Source organism: Zeus faber, assembly GCF_960531495.2.
Source record: "Zeus faber genome assembly, chromosome: 16".
In the NCBI taxonomy this organism is placed as follows: Eukaryota; Metazoa; Chordata; class Actinopteri; order Zeiformes; family Zeidae; genus Zeus; species Zeus faber.
In genome coordinates, this window is record NC_137202.1 from 23265345 (window position 1) to 23288647 (window position 23303).

General features: G+C 47.0%; 2 protein-coding genes across 5 annotated transcripts in view; one reads left to right on the forward strand and one right to left on the reverse strand.

The window, feature by feature from the left end:
* On the forward strand, positions 1-19727 carry zranb1b (zinc finger, RAN-binding domain containing 1b; the record flags this gene model as incomplete). Its single annotated transcript, XM_080016831.1, has 9 exons — positions 1-997; positions 5918-6105; positions 8693-8846; positions 10220-10291; positions 11098-11296; positions 13533-13653; positions 14214-14343; positions 15787-16016; positions 17286-19727. 9 exons carry the CDS (start codon positions 1-3, stop codon positions 17502-17504), a joined length of 2310 nt encoding a protein of 769 aa, XP_079872957.1. The 3' UTR covers positions 17505-19727.
* A 578-nt stretch (positions 19728-20305) lies between these two features.
* Positions 20306-23303, reverse strand: part of LOC307242650 (C-terminal-binding protein 2-like) — a gene marked incomplete at its 5' end in the record, with an annotated part of 57803 nt that continues 54805 nt past the window's right edge. For 3 of the 4 annotated variants that reach the window (XM_080017180.1, XM_080017178.1, XM_080017179.1), the window contains 2 exons: positions 21838-21971; positions 22980-23057. In XM_080017180.1, coding sequence (XP_079873306.1) covers positions 22991-23057 — 67 coding nt within the window. In that variant the 3' untranslated portion in view covers positions 21838-21971; positions 22980-22990. Of the gene's footprint in view, positions 21972-22979; positions 23058-23303 lie in introns of all 4 variants that reach the window. The other variant, XM_080017177.1, reaches the window with a different exon arrangement.

Sequence of the window (23303 nt, forward strand, 5' to 3'; positions counted from 1 at the left end):
ATGACCGAGCTGGGCACCAAGTGGGCCTGCGAGTACTGCACGTACGAGAACTGGCCCTCAGCGATCAAGTGCACCATGTGTCGTGCCCAGAGGCCCAGTGGAGGCACCATCATCACCGAGGAGCCTTTCAAGAGCAGCCCGGGCCTGGATGCCAGCCGCCACCATTGGGACCCGGCGGGCCACAGCGGCAGCCCACCACAGGTGGGCTCCGGCCTCCTCATCTGCCCGGACTCCAGCGCCCGGCCCCGCGTTCGCATCACTGACGCCCCGGAGACCACCAGCAAGTGGTCGTGCCACATGTGCACCTACTTGAACTGGCCACGCGCCATCCGCTGCACTCAGTGCCTCTGCCAGCGACAGCAGGGGCAGCAGGGGCAGCAGCAGCAGCAGCAGCAGCAGCAGCAGCAGCAGCAGCAGCAGCAGCACAGGGACCATGGCCAGCAGCCGCGCAGCCCCACCGAGTCCCCGCAGACCTCAGGAACTGGGTGCCGCTCGGTGGCCCCTGCCACCCCCGTGGACCCCTGTGAGGAGTACAATGACCGCAACCGGCTTAACACCCGTGCGCAGCACTGGACGTGCGCCGCCTGCACGTACGAGAACTGGCCCAAGACGCGCAAGTGCGTGGTGTGCGACCACCCCCGGCCCAACAGCCTCTTGGCCGAGCCCATCCAGCTGGCGGCAGAGCCCGAGTGCCAGCAGCCGCCCTCCATCCTGCACCAGCAGGACGGAGACAACTGGAGGGGGGTGGGGAGCGGGGTGGGAGTCGGGGGAGTGGTAGGAGGCGGCGGTGGGCTGGGGGGCTGCAGCGGCAGCCAGAGGAGGTCACCGCCAGCCTCTGGACGGGAGGCGGAGGTGAATATGGACTTCCAGCGGATCGAGCTGGCATCGGGGGCTGGCGTCGGCAGCAAGGAGGAGCTGGAGCTGGACTATAAGAAACTGAAGCAGATTAAGAACAGGATGAGAAGGACAGACTGGCTGTTCCTCAATGCCTGTGCCGGTGAGTTGGCAGCATTGCATTGATACCTTTTTTTACATTTGTCGAAAGGACACAATATACAAAAAAACCCCCAAAACGATCAGATCACGACATCTTCTCGAGTAATGGCTCAAATCCTCTACACTCTGTGATTTGGGTTTTACTCCACTGATACAGGTCTAGATGTCTCCTGACGCCCACTGTACACACTGAGAGATGGCGGTGGGGGGTGGTTTGGAAACGGCGTATAATTGTGTGTTTTTTGTCTGACATTCACAACTCTCTCTCTCGCTCCGCTCTACCTTTCCACAGGATGTATATTTAGTTGCTTTAACAAATTTGCCAAAGCCTACATCCTCACTCCCCCCAACTCACCCACCTCCATAAACAATGACCTGACCACCCAACCAACCACTCGCCCACCCACCCACAAACACCCACCCAATCTGTCCGGGAGCAGCATTGTTATGCGCTCAAACATTAAATAATGAGAGCACTGCACTGTATTATAATCTGTGTGCAAGTGGAGAATGTTACAAGTGAAAATACGCCAAAAGCATACAACATTTTAAAGCGGAATCTATTTTCAATGTTAATGTTCTGTTGTGGGTCTGTAGGTGTAATTACAGCATCATCGGAGCATCAAGGGGAGGATACTTTGCGGTTTGCGTCCAGTGCGACGACGTAGGTTTGCTTCCAAAAATGGTCAACATCAATGAGATTAAGATTTGTTTTCTGTCCCTTTCCCACAGTTGTTAACCAACAGCGGGTACAAAACGTTAGCCAGCGCGTTTGTCATGGGCGGAATTATCTGCCGAATATTCGATGACCGATGATTGGACCGAGTCTAATCATTAGCACCAGCCACAGTTCCTATTATGACGCACACAAGGCCCTTGGCGGTGGTGTTCTGACCGGAAAAGCTCCGCTCCTCGTCCCTGGAGGCCGAGGGAGAGCCGGTCACGAAGGGTAGACGTGGCCCTCGTTATGTTGTCAAAAGGAGAGGGAGATTGTCCTTCGCTGCCAGCGAGGCTTCCCTCAGCGTGGACACACACACACACACAAACACACACACACACACACACACACACACACACACACACACACACACACACACACACACACACACACACACACACACACACACACACACACACACACACACACACACACACGGGCACAGGGACAAACACACACACTTGTAAACATGTCCCTGCGATCTGACAGCCTATTTGCATGCAGGACCCCCTGCACTAAAAATAGCATGACATGTGCAGCACAAGCCAAAAAATAACAGTTCTGCATCACATCGCTGTTGACCTGTGTGTGTGTGTGTGTGTGTGTGTGTGTGTGTGTGTGTGTGTGTGTGTGTGTGTGTGTGTGTGTGTGTGTGTGTGTGTGTGTGTGTGTGTGTGTGTGTGTGTGTGTGTGTGTGTGTGTGTGTCCATAGCTATATTTTTTACACTCAGCTGATGCCGTGTCACATTGCATACTGCATGTGTAGGGGTTTTATTGTTTTTAAAGCTGCCTCTCTCTTTCTCTCTCTCCTTTTTCTATTTTTTTTTTCAACCCTTTGACCTAATGCGTCAAATCACACCATGTGAATCACCGGCTCTTCTTCAAGGAGATGCTTTAATTCTGCCAAAGGCAAACAAGGTTAACTCTACTTTCAGCCACTGAAAGACTGTAAACAGAAGAGAGAAAAAACAAGCCGCTGGTCATGAATATTGAATTCCATTACGTGAGAGTGGTTTACGCCATCAGTGGCCTTGTTGACCCCAATCATCAAGTTGAAACTTTAGCGAATCACACGCAGGCCTGTTTGATCCGGTAGCTGCCGTGCAGAGGCATTGAAGAGACCTTTTTCAACCAGGTCCAGTTTCCCATCTTTTACTGGCCTGGGACCATTTTCATTGTGTTCTAAACACACTTATTAAAACTGATGTGTTGTGTATGTGCGATGGAGAGCGTTTGCGCCACTCCTCTCCTTTTTCCGCCGTATGAATGGGGATGATTGAAACAACCGAGAAAAGGATTTTGCGGGAAGAGTTCTGTTGACCCAGTTTTTTGGCTCTGCACGAGCCTCACTGGACAAAAACAAACAAAACAAGACAACACTCGTCCTTCAGTGAAGAACTGCTTAAGGGATAGTTTTTCGATTTTTCAACCCAGGCCTTATTAGAACGTTGGTTCCCGTCATTTGTAATGTCATAGCACAACCTTGCTGAACGCTTTACTATTGAGACCATTTTTCAACCCGCTGCAGGTTCTTGCCGCACTTAAAAGCGGTTCAATGGGGCAAACGTTAAATCTCCCTCTTGAACGTATTTCAAAATGTCTTCATATGTCAGACAAGGCGAGGAGTGGTCACAAACTGTGCAGTTGATCAGGTTTTTCAAGGTTTTGTTGACTATTGAACTTCTGTAAATCGCCCCTTTTGGGTATATCCACACTTTCATTAAGAGACCAGAAAAAGGAAGTTGTGCCGCTTCCTACTGGCAAACCTACTGTAGCCTGTAGGCAATTTCAAAAAGTAGTTTTGAATAAAATGTGATTGGAGTAAATAATGATGACAACCAACATGTTGAAAAATATTGACCTTATCCTTTAAGTTCTTCTAAGTTGGATTTCTACAGATAAGGGGTAAAATATATATGCACTTTGCGATTCTTTTTTTTTCCAATCTGATATTGATTCTAAAATCCGTCTTTTAAAACGTATAGATTATGAACAAAGCTAGGAACGTTGTGTCTGTCCGCTACATTGGAGGTTTTTACAATGTTTCTGTTGTTGAGTCTTTCTGTTTTAGTTTTTGAAGGCACCTAAACGTAGTTGATCAGTAGATTTGCAGTATACCACTATATTAATAGAATTGCAGTGTGGCTTCTGCTTACCAACGTTTTCTTTTTACAAGACACACAAATACGCCACCCTTAAGTCTGCCCCGGAGCGTTGGCGTCTCAGGTTTCACTCGCTGTCATGCAGTTTATGGCTGCTTTGTGCAGGAATGTCACAACGCCGGGAATCTGGTAATCAATATCGAAACCAGTGAAATTCGATTCTCAATACCATTGTTCAAAAAAAAAAAAAAAAGATATAAACATCCATGCATTTCTTAATTGTTTCAATCTTCTGTGTGTATCTTAAGAATGCATCCCCAAACTCTTCAGTCCTACTTAATAAACTAAGTAGGGGCTGCTACTTCATATTTTACTGTTTGTTGAATGTTCTACTTATTCAAAATAATAAATAACAGACGCATAGATTTTGAAAATCATTGGCTGACTATTTAGCTGTGCCCTTCGGTGGTCTGTAGCTGGTCAACAGCCTGGGGAGCTTCCATCCAAACATCAGAAAGCCTCTTCCCTTTCTGCTCTCTGATCCCACAAAGGGGAGGATTCACTCGAAATTGCTATTTCCCATTAAAAAAAAAAAAAAAAAGCTTCTGCTTCTGGCCATCTGTAAAATAGAGATTCGTGCTGGACTGTCCAAATCGGAGGAGGAGGAGGAGGAGCCGCTGCTGCTGCTCTCGGAAGCAAAATCTGTTGGTGGGGTCATTTTGGAAGCCTAGTTTAGTTTGCCAGGCGATCCGGGCAGGGAGGGTGTTTACCAGTCACCACCAACTCAACCATCCAGCATCGAGACTCTATCCCTTTATTTTCCCAATAAATGTGTGTAAGTGGCGTCCTGCTTGAGCAGAACAACCTTCCGGCCGAATCCTGGCTTCTGATCTACCGGCTGCTCGTAGAAACGCTTGTACCCGCCGTGTCTCGGGTATTTTAGTTGTGTATTTACAAAAAGAACTGGCGTAACGTTCTGACACAAACCACTTTGTTTGGAATCATTCTCGTCCGTGTTTGGAGCGAGTCCTCCCGCGCCTGCAGAGTGATGGCCGACGCCCACACTAATAGAGCGATTTGCAGGGAGTGGCTGCTGGATCCCTCCTGCATTACTCTGTTGTTGTTGTTGTTGTAGTTTCTTCCCCTTCAAATCTCTCTATCTCTCACTGGCACACATAAACAGATTATGCAGCGAAGAATTGTGCGTGTGGTCCTTTTGACGCTACAACAGAAGCCCATATGTGGGGAATGCCGTCTAAAAGTACCCGAGGCTGCTCCACGGGCACGCACACGCCAGAAATGGCAAGGGCAACAACAAAAGTATGGTCGTAACGTCTATAATTTTGTTTTATGTGCACTTATATTAATGCATACAAGACGTTTGACTCCGGTAGATGGAGGCAGTTATTGGGGTTGTAATTCTTTTTGTCGGGCTAACAAGACAGCTTTAAAGGAGACGTTATTCTTTTTTTTTTTTTTTATGTTAAGGGAACGGAATCCAAGCTCCCCTTTGTGTAGTCTCGGGATGGCGTAATTATTCCATGAAGCCGAGGCCTGTCCTGCGTACGTTCATGAAAGGATACATACTGATATACGGTGTCAGTTTGCGGAGGCCATTGTTTTATTAATTTTTTGTTTTTGTTTGTTTTTCATTACTTTTACTCCGGAATGAATCCGTTTATTAGCGTAAGCAACGCTGGGGGAGAGCCTATTAGGTCAAATAGTTACCTTTATAGTTAATAAAACCCACAACACCACAGAGAATAATTATTGTTGAAAAGATATTTCAATAAAGCAACAAGACAACTTTATTTGATAAGTCGTTCCTGAATTTCCCCTCAGGGATAAATAAAGTTGCATCTTATTATGTGTCACATTAGCTGAATAATAAGGTTTCCTGGAGCAACTAAAAAATATATGTTTTTAGTCTTAGAATGAAGAACCCATAACGTCATAATGATGTGTGTGTGTGTGTGTGTGTGTGTGTTTATTTATTTTTTTTTTTTTTTAAGGAATCGACGATTAGACCAATAAGAAACTTGTATCAATAAGGTATCCCATTGGAATATTTGAAGCCTGAAATGGCGCTGTGTGTCTGCAGGCGTGGTGGAGGGCGACCTGGCGGCCGTGGAGGCCTACAAGTCGTCGGGCGGCGACATCGCGCGGCAGCTCACCTCCGACGAGGTGCGGCTGCTGAACCGCCCCTCTGCCTTCGATGACGGCTTCACGCTGGTGCACCTGGCCATCCGCTTCCAGAGGCAGGACATGCTGGCGGTGCTGCTCACCGAGGTGTGTGTGTGTGTGTCTGTGTCTCTGTCTGTGTGTGTGTGTGTCTGTGTGTGTGTGTGTGTGTGTGTGCGTGTGTGTGTGTGTGTGAGAAAATTTGTTAATTTAAATTTCAACTAGGGACGTCACCGTACCGAAAATATGGTCGGTGATACAATACTAAATCCCATGTACTCCACTTCACCCAACATTTCCGTGTTAAAAAAGCTTTCCATTAACTACAAATGCAACAGTGGCACGTACGTTTAAGTATTTCACTATTAAAATGAAATTCTCTAAAGCAACAAGCCTGCATTAAGTAATGGAGGAAGTGACTGTTTATAGCCACATTAGTTTTAAAGTGGGGGAATTATTTGGGAAATGTAGCGCTTGTGTTGAGTTAAACTACAAATATAAACACACTCATCTCTATAGACTCTTAAGTTCACCAATATAGTGAAATATATATATATATATATATATATATTTATATATATATATATATATATATATATATTTAAAAATAGACATTGTGACATGATGATTATTTCTTATGATTTTGGAATCACAAATTGGATATAATTAATGAGGACAAAGGAGAAAAGGTCCAAGGCGTTCACATGGAATGTGACTGATTTACTCTGCATCCCACCAAAATAAATAATTTTGACAAAATTAAATGATTGTTAGAATTCCGTTCACAACCCGACCAACTTTTACGAAACAAAATAGAACGACTTTTTTTTTTTTTATACTGCGTGACTCGCCAAGAACCGACTTAAAAAAAGAAAAAAAAAAGAAAAGTTGAACCTTTCACCACTATGAATAGTCCTCACTCACGGAGTGAAAGTTGCTCCGCTGAGGCTGCTATTCTGGTTGGAACTGATGAATTAGATGACTTGTTGGAGCCTTGCAATTTTGATCTTGCAACACGAGAGTCAATTTCCATTCTTTATTTTTTCTTCCTTTCTTTCTTTCCAAGTGAAATTAGAAAAAAACGTTCACGGCCCACCAGGCGAGCTCTCACGACGCACTAGCACGCGGTTGAAAAACGCTGCGGAGAAACTAGCGCCGGCACTTTCTCTGAATTTCGGTGTGGACTTCACCGAAGGAATCTGTGTTTATGTGATTCCCCCCGTAATCCAAACAACACATCGTTAGACCATTAAATCAAAGCCTGTGTGTTAACGACAATGAGAAAGGAGGGCGACTGTACGGGTTCGGCCGGGCCTAAAATGTCGACGCTCGCCGCGTGAGCCGCAAACTCACCCAGACTACACAACCCGCCCATTAGCGCCTTTGACGGGCTGAATTAATGACGCGGCTTTGCTTTGTCGACTGGTTTACCGGATAAATCCCTTGAGCTGCACAGGACAGCGCTACAAGGCCGCGGGGATATCAGGATGGAAGTTTGTCTATTTCTCACCCGCAGTCTTGATATGGTGAATCCTCATTTATTCTAGTTTGTCGCCGCTCATCCAAACATGTGCCTTCCGAGAGGCCTCTGCCATTGCTGTCGTCTTGGTGCGCTGAGCGTGCGACCGCGGGCTCGTTTTCCCGTCGGCCCTGTGATCCCAGATGGATCTGTATCGTGAACTTGTCCGCTTATCAGACGCTGTATCAGTCTCTCTCGCTCGCTCTCTCTATCGGAGGGGTCACCCAGAGCCTCCAGCCGCAACTCGCCCTGGACGCAGTCCTCGCCAAATTGTTTCCGAGGGCCGTGCCGTGCTCTGCCTCCGGAAAAACCTGAGGAATCTCCTCCTCTCTCGTCCCGCAGGGAGCTTTGATTAGATCAGCGCGAGTGAAGCCAGCAGATCGACGGTTCGGGCTGCTCACGTTGAAGTCAGGGGAAATTAATTAGGACTTTTCGAGATGTTGGCGCTCCAAATATGCAACCGTGGAATCATCTCAGCCATCGAGCCAAAGTGGCATACGATGAGTTCCTTCCGTGGTCAAAGCCATCGGAAGATTGGAATACCCACAATGATGTGAATAATTAAACAATAAGTGATACTGTGCTGAAATTAGGGGGCAGGTAGTGACTGCAGAGTCACTTCTTCTCAAAATAACTAAAATATTGGAATTCGTAGTAAGCGTAGTAAGAAAAGCTGTAGTTTGTTTGCCTTGCCAACCCAAACCGTTCCTCCAGGTTTCTGTTTGCCGATAATAGTGTTGCCAGGCAACGCAAACAGCTTGTCGCCTGCAGCAGAGCCAGCAACTTGGCAGTTACCTGTCAGACAAGGACAAATGTTGTTCAATAGACTCATCTGCTGTGTCATCATCCGATATTGAATTACATTCTGTCATTGTTGCATTCCTCGATTTTTTTCAATGCTTCTAATATATAATATTAATAATAATAATAATAATAATAATTTGTCTGTGGTTTGGGGAAAAAATACCCCTCTCTACCTCACTGTGGAATCATTTCCTGCAACTATGACAGTTCGCCCTAACCCCTTCTTCTTAACCTTCTCAAACCTGAGCTAAAATACAGCCTCGCTGTCCTTCTCCTGCCCACTCCTCCTCCTCCTCTTTCTCCTCCTCTTTCTCCTCCTCCTCCTCCTCCTCCTCCTCCCTCTCCCTCCTTTCTCTCCTTTCTTCTCTACAGGTCTCCCAACAGGCGGCCAAGTGCATCCCCGCCATGGTGTGCCCGGAGCTGACGGAGCAGATCCGCCGCGAGGTCGCCGCCTCCTTGCACCAGCGCAAGGGTGACTTCACCTGCTACTTCCTCACGGACCTGGTCACCTTCACGCTGCCCGCAGGTCAGGCCCCTCCCCCACCCACCCACCCTCCCCCCAACGGGTGGGAAATAACATGGGATTTTAATTCAATTTGTTTATCAAAGCGGGGCAGTGTAACCGTCTAAATGGGCTTGTAGTTATTATCAGCGTAAACACCAAGTTCAATTGTTCCAAGGCTGTGGCTTGGAGACGTAATGTCAAGTTCAGTCACGGAACTGAAGAATCCAGGCCTCGTCCGCCGCTTCGACTGGCCAAGAACTCCCTGGACCGATTGTGTCGGTCACTCCTTTTTTATTTTTTTTTATTTTTTTCTCGGAGGGGGTTGGAATGTGGACAAGATGGGAGGCTACTGTCGCTTCAAACTGCGCCCGGAGCTCCACAGCCGCTCCGGCTCCTTCTTTGTGTATTGTTCCCCCGTACTCGGGTTACCGTGCCAACAACCGCCAACACCAACTCGCCCTCTCCTGCGTTCATACTCCGCCCCGACGGTGCTCCGGCAGGTTTAACTTTTTTAAACCGTGAGGAATATCCATTGTGGCTCAGTGTCGGTCGCCGGGTCGCCGAGCTGGGGTTTCTGTTGTGCGCGGCGTTCTGGACAACGCGGACCTTGGCTTCCCGCCACGATAGAAAGCTGCGCCGTTTCGCAATGTCAATGCATTCATTTATTTTAGCCGGATAATGAGCCACTGTTGTTGAGGGCCCCGAGCGCGAGCACAGATAGATCCAGTAGCTGCTCTGAAAAGGAACAAAACACACGGTGCGAGTTTGACGCGGATGGGGACAGAGACCGCTTCTAGGCGATCCCTGTTTCAGTTGGGTTCAGGTCCTTTGCTTGGGGCTTACAGATGAATCAACAACTAATGTGCAATTAACAATTTCATTGTCTTTTTTTTTTTCTGTGTTTGGATTTCATGCCAGGATGATAGTATGCCCCTAAAACAGTGTACACATACACCTTGTGAAGAAGAGCCATCAGAATCAGTCTATTCCGCCAAGGGCATTTGCATACACAAGGAATTTTGTCATTTATGAGCATAAAAAAGAGCTGAGTCTGAAAATGTAAAAACATATATGTAATAAAAATAGCCAAATATGCAGAAAGAGACAAAAATACAGAACAGAATTGAGACTTAACATTGGAACATAAAGACATTTAATCTCTCAACCCGACGAATGGAAACCCACCTTTTGTTTGTTGCAACGTTGGTTGGAAACTCCGCTGTAATGAAGATGGAAACGAGTGATGAAATAAATGATCAGACGACGACTGTGTAATCATTTTATAATTGTGACTGGTCAAGATGATCCAGAGATTAAAATTCAACACAATGTTAGTTTCCGCTTAGTATTTATTTGTTTCAGATTTTTATTAATTTTTTTTTTCTTCATTGCAGACATCGAGGACTTGCCGCCCACAGTCCAAGAGAAGCTGTTCGACGAGGTTCTGGATCGAGACGTGCAGAAAGGTGAAAAATTTACAACCGCGAGGGTTTGCTGTTTTGCAGCTATTTCGGCCACTGCTATCGGATATCAATTACAATGACCTTGAGAGAGTGAAACTAAACCCCTCCCCCGCCCCCGATACCCAGCACTGGGGAGTAACGGTAGAGGTGGCTTTATCATGGGCATCGCTGCTCCGCCTGCCTGCGTCTCACCAGGCGGCCGCACCTTATCTCAACGTCCACGGTAATCAGGCTAATTGAGATTTAGGGATTTCACTGATCCCCTGAATGACTCCACTTCTTCTCGCCACACACATACACACACACACACACACACACACACACACACACATACACACACACACACACACACACACACACACACACACACACACACACACACTGGAAAACTCATACTTACATGGGAGGGTTTTTCCAATTACTCACTTTCTCTTTCACATGTTTTATTTTTTGTTGTTTTTTGATGTTTGTCGTGTATCTGCCCACTGTGTAGAGAGCACCAGTAGGAGGTGAGGCATTATGGGAACAAAAAGTCACCCAGGACCTAAGCTCACCTTATATATTTTGCCCATTGTTATGAAGAAACTTGTTTCACAGGTGCGGATGAAGCGCTCGCCACACTCCACGCACATCTTTGCAAATGCCACCACCTGTCGCCGTACTTCGGGAACTGAATAAATAAATACCGAGGCTCGAGTGACTCCCTCCTCGTCTCCCGCCGCAAAATAAGTCTTTGAGTTTCTTTCTGTTTCCGGGTCTATTGCAAAAACCGATGGTTTTGCGCTTTCTTTGCGACGTCCCCCTCTCAGAACTGGAAGAGGAGTCCCCCATCATCAACTGGTCTCTGGAGCTGTGCACGAGGCTGGACAGCCGGCTGTACGCCCTGTGGAACCGCACGGCCGGGGACTGCCTGCTGGACTCGGTGCTGCAGGCCACCTGGGGCATCTACGACAAGGACTCGGTGCTCCGCAAGACGCTGCACGACAGCCTGCACGACTGCTCCCACTGGTGAGGCCTGGGTCGCGGGCGCCCGTCAATACTTGAGATTACCATGACGAGTTATTTTTCTTTCCACCCCTCCTGATAATCGCTCTTACGTGCATTGATTTGGTTCAGCACACGCAGTAGTCGCTGAATTTCCTTAACTAACCAGATAAAGCCTATTCGAGTTGAGACATGACGCATACATGCAAATGCATTTCTAGATAATATTCTCTCAGAGTTTGTGTTATTAAAGGCATACTGTGCCTGCATTGCCCTATGGGTAGGGCTCTTACAAAGTCACGGCTGTGAAAATCGTGTCACGGACGGTGAAGTCTGCCTGCTTCCGTGTAATTGACAATTCTTTGAGCCGAGTTGTGCTGACGGTGCACTTTGTGTTTCCATGGTGGCAGGGCTGGAACCAGCAGCATGGAGTCCTTAGAAAAACTGCACCGATGACAACAAATCACTTGACTTAATTTCCCTAAACATATGGAGCCACGGTCTTGTCCACGCACGAATCTGCCTCTTTTTTTGGCAAATGTGTATTAAATTATTTTAATACTGTAGAGAGCGTGTTAAGCTCTTCAGAGTCTAGTGTTGGTTGTTGTTATTATTATTATTCTTTTGGCCCTGTTGGATGTAAACATAAAACACCGGGCGCCGGATGAAACATCACTGCATGTCACGGGAACAGTTCAGCCCGACTGTGTGCGTGGTTTAAAATGAATAAATAAATAAATAAATAATAATTAAAAAGAAAGTTTAATTTTTATCACCGCTGTGAAATGTCCTGTTTTTTCAGAATAAAATCTGTGAAATCTGTTATTTTGAGAATCTAGTTCTGTGAAATGGAGCAAAATTTAGCGTGAATTTGGTAGGGCCCTTACCTATGGGTGTTGGTACTCTGAGCCCTGTGGGTATTTCTGAGATGAATGTAACTACGGTTCATTGCTCGCCTTCAAATGCATTCAAAGGCCCGGTCCACACCAATACGTGGGCCGCCGGTCGAATAGGCCTGGTGGTGTGGTGGGTTTGTGCCTTGACTTGTAGCCCGAACGCTGTTCACACAGCGGGGAGGCAGGAGTGGGGTGATGTCAGACTAATTCGACACAAATGAGGATGACGTCGTGCACATTTGCTTGTTTTGTCTCGTTGTCATGCTCGCCGTGACGTAAGACACTGCGTACACTGTACAGCCATTCCGCTGATCTTGGAGACATTGTGTGTACAGTCACAGCCTTCGCCCTTCAGAGCTGATAGGGCCGTAAGAGAGGGAACAATTCATATCATCTATATTAAACTACCGTTACCTGTAATACTTTTGAAAATGGCTGCCGAGACGTTTTAGGAGGCACACCCAGAGGCAAACCCAGACGTGTGAGGCTTATAGCAGAACGGGCCCAAAATAAATAATTTCTTAGCTCCACAGTGCGAATGTGCCAAAATTGAATAGAATTTAGTTTGGAGAGATTGGCTTTTGTTTTCGAGTCGCACTACAGTTGACTTTCTTTCTCCACCCTTCCACCACGTATGCCGCCCAAGTCGGCGGCTGCGAGGGGAGTCGAATCCGGCTTCACCAGGGGTTCTGGTGCCCGGTGTAGAATTCCCTGTTCAGTCTCCTTATAACCTGAATGTGGTGAGTGTCTGGAGCCGAAACCCCATAGGAGCTCCGGGGGCCCCGTCAGAGGGGGCCTCGTCGTCTTAAAGGGGTAGGACCCACAGTAAGCCAGGGACGCGGATATAGCCCCGTCTGATATCGGATCTGATGCGGCGTGCGCTTCTACTCGTAAAAAAGGCCCCGATAGGTACCACTGGAAAGTGACTTCCCAACTCATTATGGTTCTTTATTGGAACTCATGGATTGTTTTCATTTTGTATGGATTTTTTTTTTTAGGGGCATAGTACTGGTTAAATATTTTTTTTCCTTTCCAGAATGGCTTTAACGCCATAGATGACGCAGGGAAATGTTAATTTAATCCAGCACAGTTGGGGGGAAAAAGACACTTAACAGATTAATTATAGATATACTAATATTAATAATAGACAATGAGACAAAGATCACATTTATATTTTAATAAATAAAGATCACATTGAGAATTGATTACATTTGTTTTGTGTGTCCTTGAAAACGCATAAATATAGCGCTTGAAAAAGTGTGTGTGTGTGTGTGTGTGTGTGTGTGTGTGTGTGTGTGTGTGTGTGTGTGTGTGTGTGTGTGTGTGTGTGTGTGTGTGTGTGTGTGTGTGTGTGTGGCTTGTAGGTTTTACACTCGCTGGAAGGAGTGGGAGTCCTGGTACTCCCAGAGCTTCGGCCTTCACTTCTCACTGCGGGAGGAACAGTGGCAGGAAGACTGGGCCTTCATCCTTTCATTGGCCAGCCAGGTAATGTCACACACAATGTTTAATGTGAAAATACACAGCAGTAATGCAGGGTTATTACCAGATCCTTGAAGTACTGGAATACCTTAAAAATTGGGTCCTTTTGTGCTGAAGTGCTTTATAAGTCCTTGAAAAAAAACCAAAAAACGGGATCATTGAAAACCTGTGATATTCCCCCTGATTTTGTTATTCAAAATGTAATGTAATAAAATAATATACATATATTTACAGTATATGATATACTAATGTAAATAATAGACAATGAGACTACGATTTTATCATAATTTAATCAATAAAGATCAGATTGAAATATTTGACAATTGTTTTACATGAAACCTTAAAAATGACAAAAAATAGTGCTGAAAAATGAATGTGAAAGTCCTTGAATTAAATTTTGGAATGCCAGAACAAAGCCTCTTTTTCGCGCTGAACATTTTATTTGCTGCAGGATCCATCTCTCCAGCTGATGTATTTGTTTGTCCGGGTTTCTAAAAGGCGTTGTGATCGGTTTCCCTGGTTTCTGACAAGCGTTGTGATTGGTTTCCCTGCTCTTCGTCCCACAGCCGGGCGCCAGCTTGGAGCAGACCCACATATTTGTTCTTGCGCACATACTTCGTCGGCCGATCATCGTCTACGGAGTGAAGTATTACAAAAGTTTCCGTGGCGAAACGCTCGGGTACACCCGCTTTCAAGGTGAGCGCCACACGGGGGAGGGAGGGAGGAAGGGAGGGCGGGGCCTCTGCGACTCACTCGATTCTCTGTGTAATTATACGTCCACGTTGCCTCCTCTCCTCAAAAACAGAGCGTTTCACACGGCTGCAAAACAGGAACGCCACCGTTGTTTATACGTCGCCCCGGCTCCTTCCAGAATCCCGTCCTATTTCAGACTCGTTCCTTCGACTTTTATAATCCACACAAAGGAGGATCTAATGGGGTTTAAAACCAGAGTTTTATTTTTTTACTACTGTATTCTATAGAATGGAACAGAAAGAACCTCTCATTGGTCGGAACAGACTGTCCCTCGTCTAATTTTCCTCCGTCCCTCGTAAGAGGCTCCTTCCCCCCCGACCCCGCCCCATTTGTCACACAAATGGGGCGGGGTCGGGGTTTACAAGATAAGTGAGGTTTGCGTATTGTTTCTTTATGATACGCTATATGCGTGTATTCTTTGATGCTTGATAGAATGAATCCAGCTGCTCGCTGTGTCCAGGGATAATCATTATTATTATTGGGATGTTGGGAAAAACAAAAATCTGGACGGGTGTTTGCCCAAGGGGAGAAGAAACGAGGCGTGTTTCGGCGGAGAAAGGGTTTGTTTTGGCCGGCTCGGCCCGACGGCGAGGTCCGCGCGGGGGGACGCCAGCCGCGCGCATCGGTGCATTCTGCGCCGGGGCGATGTTTGCCTTTAATTTGCAAAGCGTTTAAGCCGGCGTGTGTCTGCATAGCTGACATAGCAGACATAGCTGTGCTCCCCCGTCTTACCAGCGCTGGTCCGGTTTGGGCCGCGGAGCAAATCCAACCAGGCCCTCCGACTCACGCGGCATGGGGGGGGGGGGGGGGGGTGGCGTTTTTGGGATCCCACAATTCAGCGCGGCATTGTTGGAGCACTACATCAGCGACCGCGAGGCAGACTAAACAATGTGCTCCGCTATACGAAGGGATGTAAGGAGGACTCCATACGAGTCTGAACACATGCAAGCCATCACGACCGGGAGTCCTTCCGTCCAATGAGCGTCAAGAACCGGCGCCGCCCCCCGCTGACCCTCGCTAGAAACGCCGTCTGGCTTCAATTTGACTGCCGAGCGGGTTTTTTTTCCCCCGTGTAGGGGATGATGAAAGCGTACTGTAAGGGGCCAGCCTCTCGTGGTAATGCCTGTTGGATGGAAGAAGGATTCGCTGTGTGAGTTTAGCCGCGAGGGGGGGGGCTAAAATGGTCGCCAGGTGAACCCAAGTGGGAAAAAAACAAAACAAAAACAAACCGCGATGGAGAAGGTAACGCGTCGAATTAACAGACGCTTCTCTCGGCCGCGGTGCCGGCATTGCGCCGATCTGTGGACCGTGACCGCCGAGCGTCCGCCATCATGTACGGGCAAAAGTTGACCTTCCTGCGCCCGGCCCCACCCTCCTCTCCTCCAGGTGTGTACCTGCCCCTGCTGTGGGAGCAGAGCTTCTGCTGGAAGAGCCCCATCGCGCTGGGCTACACGCGCGGGCACTTCTCGGCGCTGGTGGCCATGGAGAACGACGGCTTCGACAATCGCGGCGCGGGCGCCAACCTCAACACGGACGACGATGTCACCGTCACGTTCCTGCCGCTGGTCGACAGCGAGAGGAAGCTGCTCCACATCCACTTCCTCTCGGCGCAGGAAGTAAGGCTTATGGATTGGATCGCTGGATGATGGGGCGACATGTTTACATATTTGGTTTAGAGTCTTTTTGTCTGTTTGTTTTTAACCTTCCTCCTTTTGATGTCAGGGCCACGTTTGCCCAGTTTGCCGGTTGAGTGGCCCCAGTCCAGACTGTTTTTGCCAATTGTCTGCGTCAGGACTAAATTATAGGTTATGGGATGTTTTCACGTCTCGACGAGCGGTTCAGGAAGAGTTTCACTGAAGCCGGTGCTGGAAGGGAGCGGAGCGGTCATTACACACCGGTGTAATAACCGGTCCTCACCGGTCCCTTCTAATTAGGCGGTGGATGTCTGTAACAGGATTTCTTTCTCACGGGTAAATATTGGTCGTGTGTCGGCGTCTAGCTGTTCCACGTGGTGCCGCTGACTTTTACCACAACCTTCCCCCCGGTCACCGGGTGAAGAAAGAGCTTTGTTTCTCGACATGAGAGCGTCAGAAAACACCGCTCTGACCGTATTTTAGTCAGAAAACAGTCGGTTGAAAGTTGAAAAATGAATAAATAATCAAATAAATAAATGAACGAGTTATTTTAACAGCAGCCACTGAAACCAGCGCTAGGTCAGTGGAAATATGTGGAATTATTTGGGATAAGGAGCCTAAACAGTCAGATGTGCTCTACGTCTGTATGGCTTTAAGCACCATGAGTCTACAACACTTTTATTAATATCTATGAACACTTATTGATTGTTCTGTAGACAGATCGAGATATAGATATAGAGATAGAGATACAGAGAGGGGTCAAGAAAAATACAGAGATATATGTATACATATATATCTGTGTGTGTATGTATGTATACATTGAAACAAAGATTGACATAGAGGTAAAGATAGAAATATATAGATATACGGAGTTAGAGATAGTGATAGATGTAGAGATACAGCAGTATGTATGCGTATGTGTGTGTGTATATATAGAGAGATAGATTGGTGTGGGTGTGTGTGTGTGTGTGTGTGTGTGTGTGTGTGTGTGTGTGTGTGTGTGTGTGTGTGTGTGTGTGTGTGTGTGTGTGTGTGTGTGTGTGTGTGTGTGTGTGTGTGTGTGTGTGTACGCACAGAATGGAGATAAAGAGAAATATAGAGATACGGTGATGGGGGTATAGAGATACGGTGATGGGGGTATAGAGATACGGTGATGGGGGTATAGAGATACGGTGATGGGGGTATAGAGATACGGTGATGGGGGTATAGAGACGTGTCCCCGCTGACCCCTGCGTGTTCCCCCTCCCTCAGATGGGGAACGAGGAGCAGCAGGAGAAGCTGCTCAGGGAGTGGCTGGACTGCTGCGTGACGGAGGGCGGGGTCCTGGTGGCGCTGCAGAAGAGCTCGCGGCGCCGCAACCACCCGCTGGTCACGCAGATGGTGGAGAAGTGGCTGGACGGCTACCGGCAGATCCGGCCCTGCGCCTCGCTGTCCGACGGCGAGGAGGAGGAGGAGGACGAAGACGAGTGACCTCCACCTCCTCCTCCACCTCCCAACCCCCGGCGCGGACAAACTGACGAAAGCCTTTCGGGGGAGAGAGAGAGAGAGAGCAGGGAACTACGCCCACCTCCACCCACCTCAGCACGTCCACACACTACTACACGAGCTTCAATGAAAACACTTAACAAAAAAGAAAAGACACTTTATCAACATCACTGCTGCAAAAAATAACAACAACAAATCATTAAAGGAAAACAACGACAACGACAACGACCCCGCCCGACGCGGATCCGGCGACCACGACTGCAAACCTCGGATCCCTCGTTTACGAATGTCGATGACGTTTTTATCGATTTGATTATTATTTTTTGTTTGTTTGTTTTTTTTTTTTTTTTTTTCTTCTGTTTCGTTTTTGTTTGTTTTTTTTTTTCTTCACAAATGTATAAAAAATGGAAACGTTGATCAGTAGGTGTTACTGCATGCGGTTGTTAAGAGAAACAAAGTGTCGTCAAGGAGCTCCACCAGCGTCCGCTCAGCACCTCCATCAGTTTGTTACGGGGCACCGACCACAAAGCACACCTCCAAATTACTCTCCCCTTGACCTTTTTCCATCCCTGTCAGAGTCGGTGAAAGGGTGAAGAGTTGGCTGCTATCGCCCTTTCTTATTTTACTTAAAGAAAAAAATTTGCGTGTTCTTCAAATTGTTTGGCTTTTTTTTGGGGACGGGCAAAGCAAATATCACGTCTCCGGGTCAGGGGGCGTTTCGGGAAAAACGTAAGATTGTGTAATAATAAGTATGACTTTTGTTATTACCAAGCACTGCACATTTATAAACGACAAATCTATTAGCAGTTTTTTATATATATATATATATATATATATATATATATATATATATATATAAATAAATAAATAAAGCTATCTGAGAGGAAGTTCATCCCTTTTCACGTCACTAAGGTTTAGTGCACGGACCATTGTTATAATTTTCGGTTGACCCTTTTCAAAGATGGAAATGGGCGGAGAAAGTAAGGTGTGTGTGTGTGTGTGTGTGTGTGTGTGTGTGTGTGTGTGTGTGTGTGTGTGTGTGTGTGTGTGTGTGTGTGTGTGTGTGTGTGTGTGTGTGTGTGTGTGTGTGTGTGTGTGTGTGTGTGGTTTTTTTGTTTGTTTTTTTTTCTTCTCTGAACTTAATCTACATTTACATATTTATTGTTTGGGAACTTATTTGAGCTACCAAGAGCTTTGATTCTTAATTACATTTTTAATCGTAATTTTTTTTTATTTTTTTGGAGGATAGTCTTATCCCTTTTAAACCTTGACGAATTATTTTATTTAATTGTTATTGTTTTTTGTTTTTTTTTTAGTGTTGCACGGAAACGAGTTGCCGCGGGGTGAGAGAAACAACAAAATCATGACAGTCTGTGTGAAGTTTACGTTGTTTTATCCCTGTTTATTTGAGTACCTTATGAGTACCTCATCTGGATGTCCACATCTGGTGCTTTCTTTCTCTTCGCAGGACACCGAGAGCGCGCAACAGTTGTAGACGCGTCATTGTACGTTTGAGTAAAATCTCTAAAAACACACGTTTGTCCTGTCACCGAGGACGAGGGGCCGCAGGAAAACAATAATAAGGAACGACTGCTGATTGAAGAAAAATGAGACGAGCGACTCATCTCAGAATTATTTTACATTTTTTTTGTCGTTTTTATTTTTATTTTCCCATGCGTCCCTAATCCTCTTCCGTCGCCTTTCACCGTCATGCTCGTCTCGTGTCCCCGTACGTGAAACCATTTTTTTCGACTTTCCATGGAGGTCCTTGTAAAGACTGCGATGTATTCAAAACCAAAGTTGAAAAAACTAAAAAATCCCATGGCGTTGTCGATACTTAAAAAAAAAAAAATTATTTATTCTTTTTTTTTTTTTTTTTTTTTTGCTGTGAATGACGTTTTCTTCTCTTTTTTTTTTTTTAATTTGCATTTTCTTGCCATGGCGTACTGTAACTTCTGTGTTTCATTTTTAGTCACACACGTTATGAGCGTCACCTTTACGTTGCTTTGTATTTATGCAGTAGTTGCAGCTGTGGCTATGATGGTTTGTGGATTTAGGCCTGACCTCACTATACAGTGTATCACAAACGACAGGCAAAAAAGGAAAAAAAATTAAAGGAAAGCCTTTTTGAATGTCCAACCCTGAGACTCTTTTTTTTTTTTTTTATATATATATATTTATAAAATATTAAAGCTGTGTCTGTATATTGCATGATATTAACAGGATTCTGTCATTCATTTTGCCGTTTCTGCCGCCCTCCAGCGGACAGTCAGATCATAACGCCTCAATGCAAAAGGGTGAATTTGAAGGTCGATTCTGGAAAATCGTGTTTACATTTTCAAACCAGAAATGTTAATATTTTTCAAAGCACATAAGGGACGGTGGGCTGCAGATCTCTGCAGGATTTATTTATTTAGTGGATTTATATATATTGGGAGGGACAAGGACAGACAGGATTGAGAATGACTACGTTAGAGGGACAGCTCAGGTCGGACAGTTTGGTGGAAAAGCGAGAGAGGCCAGACTGAGATGGACACGTGTGCAGGAGGGATGAGAGTTACATGGGGAGGAAGCCAAAGAGAAGCTTTATGGACGTGGTGAGGGAGGACGTGCAGGCGGTCGGTGTCAGGGAGGAAGATGCGCAGAACAGAAGGTGTTGGAGGCCGAGGAGCAGCCCAAAGACGAAGAAGACAAACCGTATATTATACTGTAAACCACACGGCTGTATGGAAATATAACCACATCTTCAACCGGAAACCTTTGTCATATTCTCACAGAGCCGACCATCAGAGCAGTATGGGTTTTTTATTTATTTATTGTTTGAACAGCAATCTGTGCCATATGTTCACCTTTAACGAGAAACAAATACTCACACTAAAAACCAAACAATCTGCTACAGCAGCCTTTCTCTTGCTAACGTCGCGGCTGTAAAGGGGGGGTGCATGTTGCCTCGGAGAGGCCCAGCTGGATTCCATCAGAGCGGAAAACAAAGAACAAACCATAAGGAGAGAGAGGGGGGCGGGCGGTGTACACATAAGACAATGATTACGAGCACATTTAACAAGGCAATACAAATCTAGCAGGACTGCAAAAACCTTTTTTTTTTTTTTTTTTAAACACCAAAAAACATACATGATATATAAAAATACCACAATGGGAGAAAGGAAGAAAAAAAAAAAAAAAAAAAGCAATAATCCATTATTTTGTTTTTATTTTCTATCTTTCAGATTGAAACAGGTTATTTTTTCGGAGAAAAAAAAAAAGATACATTTGACGGAATTATTATATATTTTCTTCCTGAGTCAGAGATTTTCAAATGGTAGGTCCTTTTTCTTTTTTTATTTCATTTTTTCTTTTTTTTTTTCGATCGGGACGGAAAAAAATGTTTTCGGGCCAGGAGAGAGAGGGAGAGTATCCTAGACGCTCGACGTACAATATCAAACTAACTACACCGGTCCTCAGAGTGGATTTTAATTTTTTTCCATTAGGTTTACTTTCTGGGATTTTTTTTTCTTTTTTTTTCTTTTTCTAATCTCCGTCGGCCAAATTCAACTTTCCCCGAAACGTGGGCGTGGCATCTCTTTGCGCTTCCATCTTGACTTCTACATTCATTCGGGGGATCCCCGGACCCGCAAGGTTTCAGCGACGCTTTACTTTTCCTATCTGTCTGACGAATGGACGGGTTCCTCCAGAATGTATTCGCCGCCTCACACCGCACGACAACCGAGAAAGAGAGAAAAAAAAAAAAAAAAAAAAGGTAGGATCACCAGGGCACGGTTAGATAAACTGAGGTTTAAGGAGAAGAAGGAGAAAAAACAAGAAGGCAGCTGATACGTGGGAGCTGAAATCGCAGATTAAGTAGAGTTCCCCATCCTGCGCGTCAGCGTCGACGTGTCCCCAGAAACTTTCGAGGAGGAATCCGCCAAAAAAAAACCCCCCCAAAAAAAGTAACAAATAGACGATAAGACCGAGAGTGACGCTTCGTGGGGAGGGAGGAAAAAAAAAAAAAGATGGAGGTGGATGGACGGAGACGACGTCGGCTCTTCCGCGCTTCGGTCGGACGGTCCCCTTCCAGCGGCAGCGCGCACGCGTCACACCCGCTGTCCTCACTCGGGTTTGGGTTCGTTGGCGAGGGGGGGTGGGGTTGGGGGTGGGGGTGCGGGGCGGGGGTCTGCTGTGCTGGTAAGTTCGGGGGGCGGGGCGGTCGGGTAAAGTATACACGGGCACGCGCCCCTCCCCCTCCCGCTCCCACGCCGCCTCGCCGCGTCCTAGGGCTCAGTCATGTGCTCTCTCATGGGGTCGCCGTGCTTGGAGGGCTGGTTGGGGGAGGGGGTCTGCGAGGGGTGGGTGCCGGAGGGCAGGGCGTGGTTGGCGGGCGGCCCTCCGGGCACCGGCCCTTCCAGTGGCCCGGGGATCCCGCCGGGGGCCGTGCCCACCACGCCGGGCGGATACCTGCGCGGGAGGGGAAAGAAAAGAAAACGAAGCACAGGGAGGAGCGGTGAGGCCGGCGCTTCTGACACACGCGAAACACCGACAGCCACCGGAGAACCGAGTCGTTCGCGGGGAGAGGGAACGTCATTTTGGTGAGAACGGACAAGGGAGCGTAAACACACACGACACGGGGGGGGAAAAACAATCAAAACAGGTGAGTGTCACGAGGGGATGGAAGGTGTGACGCGGCGTCGATGGGATTAAAACGCGGGGGGGGAGGGGAGGTGTTAAAGATGGAGTGGATCTTATTTTACAGACACAAAACAAATTGGGGACGTCACAGCCTCGTCTACGGAAGCCACTCGCACACGCGGAGCCGGAACGTTCCGCTTGTGTACGCTCGAGCCGGCTTCACACCGGATGCGTAATCGCACCGCAGTCGCGCCCCCCCCCCCCCCACCACCCCTCCTCCTCCTCCTCCACCCAGTGGCTGTGGGATGAGCCGCGTCTGGGTTTCGCGCCACAAAACATCTCAAGAGCAAATGGAAGCCGTGACCCGGACGTGACCCGGACGTGACCCGGATGGCGGACTCGTGCCTGCCGCCCCTCCCCTCCCCTCCCCCGCCGCCTCCCCCTTCTTTGGTCGCCGGCACTCACCTGCAACGCATCCCTTCAACCTCCTTCTTCCTCCTTAACCCCCCTCCACCCCCACCCCCCCGGCAACGGCAACGCGGCCGTTGAGGAAACAGTGATTTCCCAACTCTGCCTCTGGCGATAGAAACACCCTCCCTATCCTCCCTTCCTTTTTTTTTAAATATTCTCACATAATAACAGTGATCAAATCAACACCAGAAACAAAAAGATCAAAGGGTGGTGGTGTGGGGGGTGGGGGTGGGGGGTCAGTAGAGGGAGAGTTAGGGAGTGAAGTGGGAAATAAAAACACAGGCTACTATATGCGTCCGGGGACCAGCACCACCACAGCTGTGCCGGCGGCGGCGGCGCTGTGGCGGCAGCGTTTGGTTCATTTACCTGGTTGAGTATTAGGTATATAATTTGTCCTGCATTCCCCCCGTTGCTATGGCCTGTACCATGGTTTGGTTCACTCGGCTGTGTGAGAAAAGCAGTTCAGTCCAGTTGACACAATGAGAAGAGACTGAGAAGTTCACACTGGTAACAGGGCATACAACAATCGAGTTTTTTAAATTTTATTTTATTATTATTATAGATTTTTTTTACCCCCTGGGTGGCATTTGGCAAATAAGGCCACGCCTTTTTTTTTTTTTAAATATGCCAGAATGACTAAATCGAACCCGCTCTAATATTGAAAACAAAAGGAAAATAAGACAAATATCA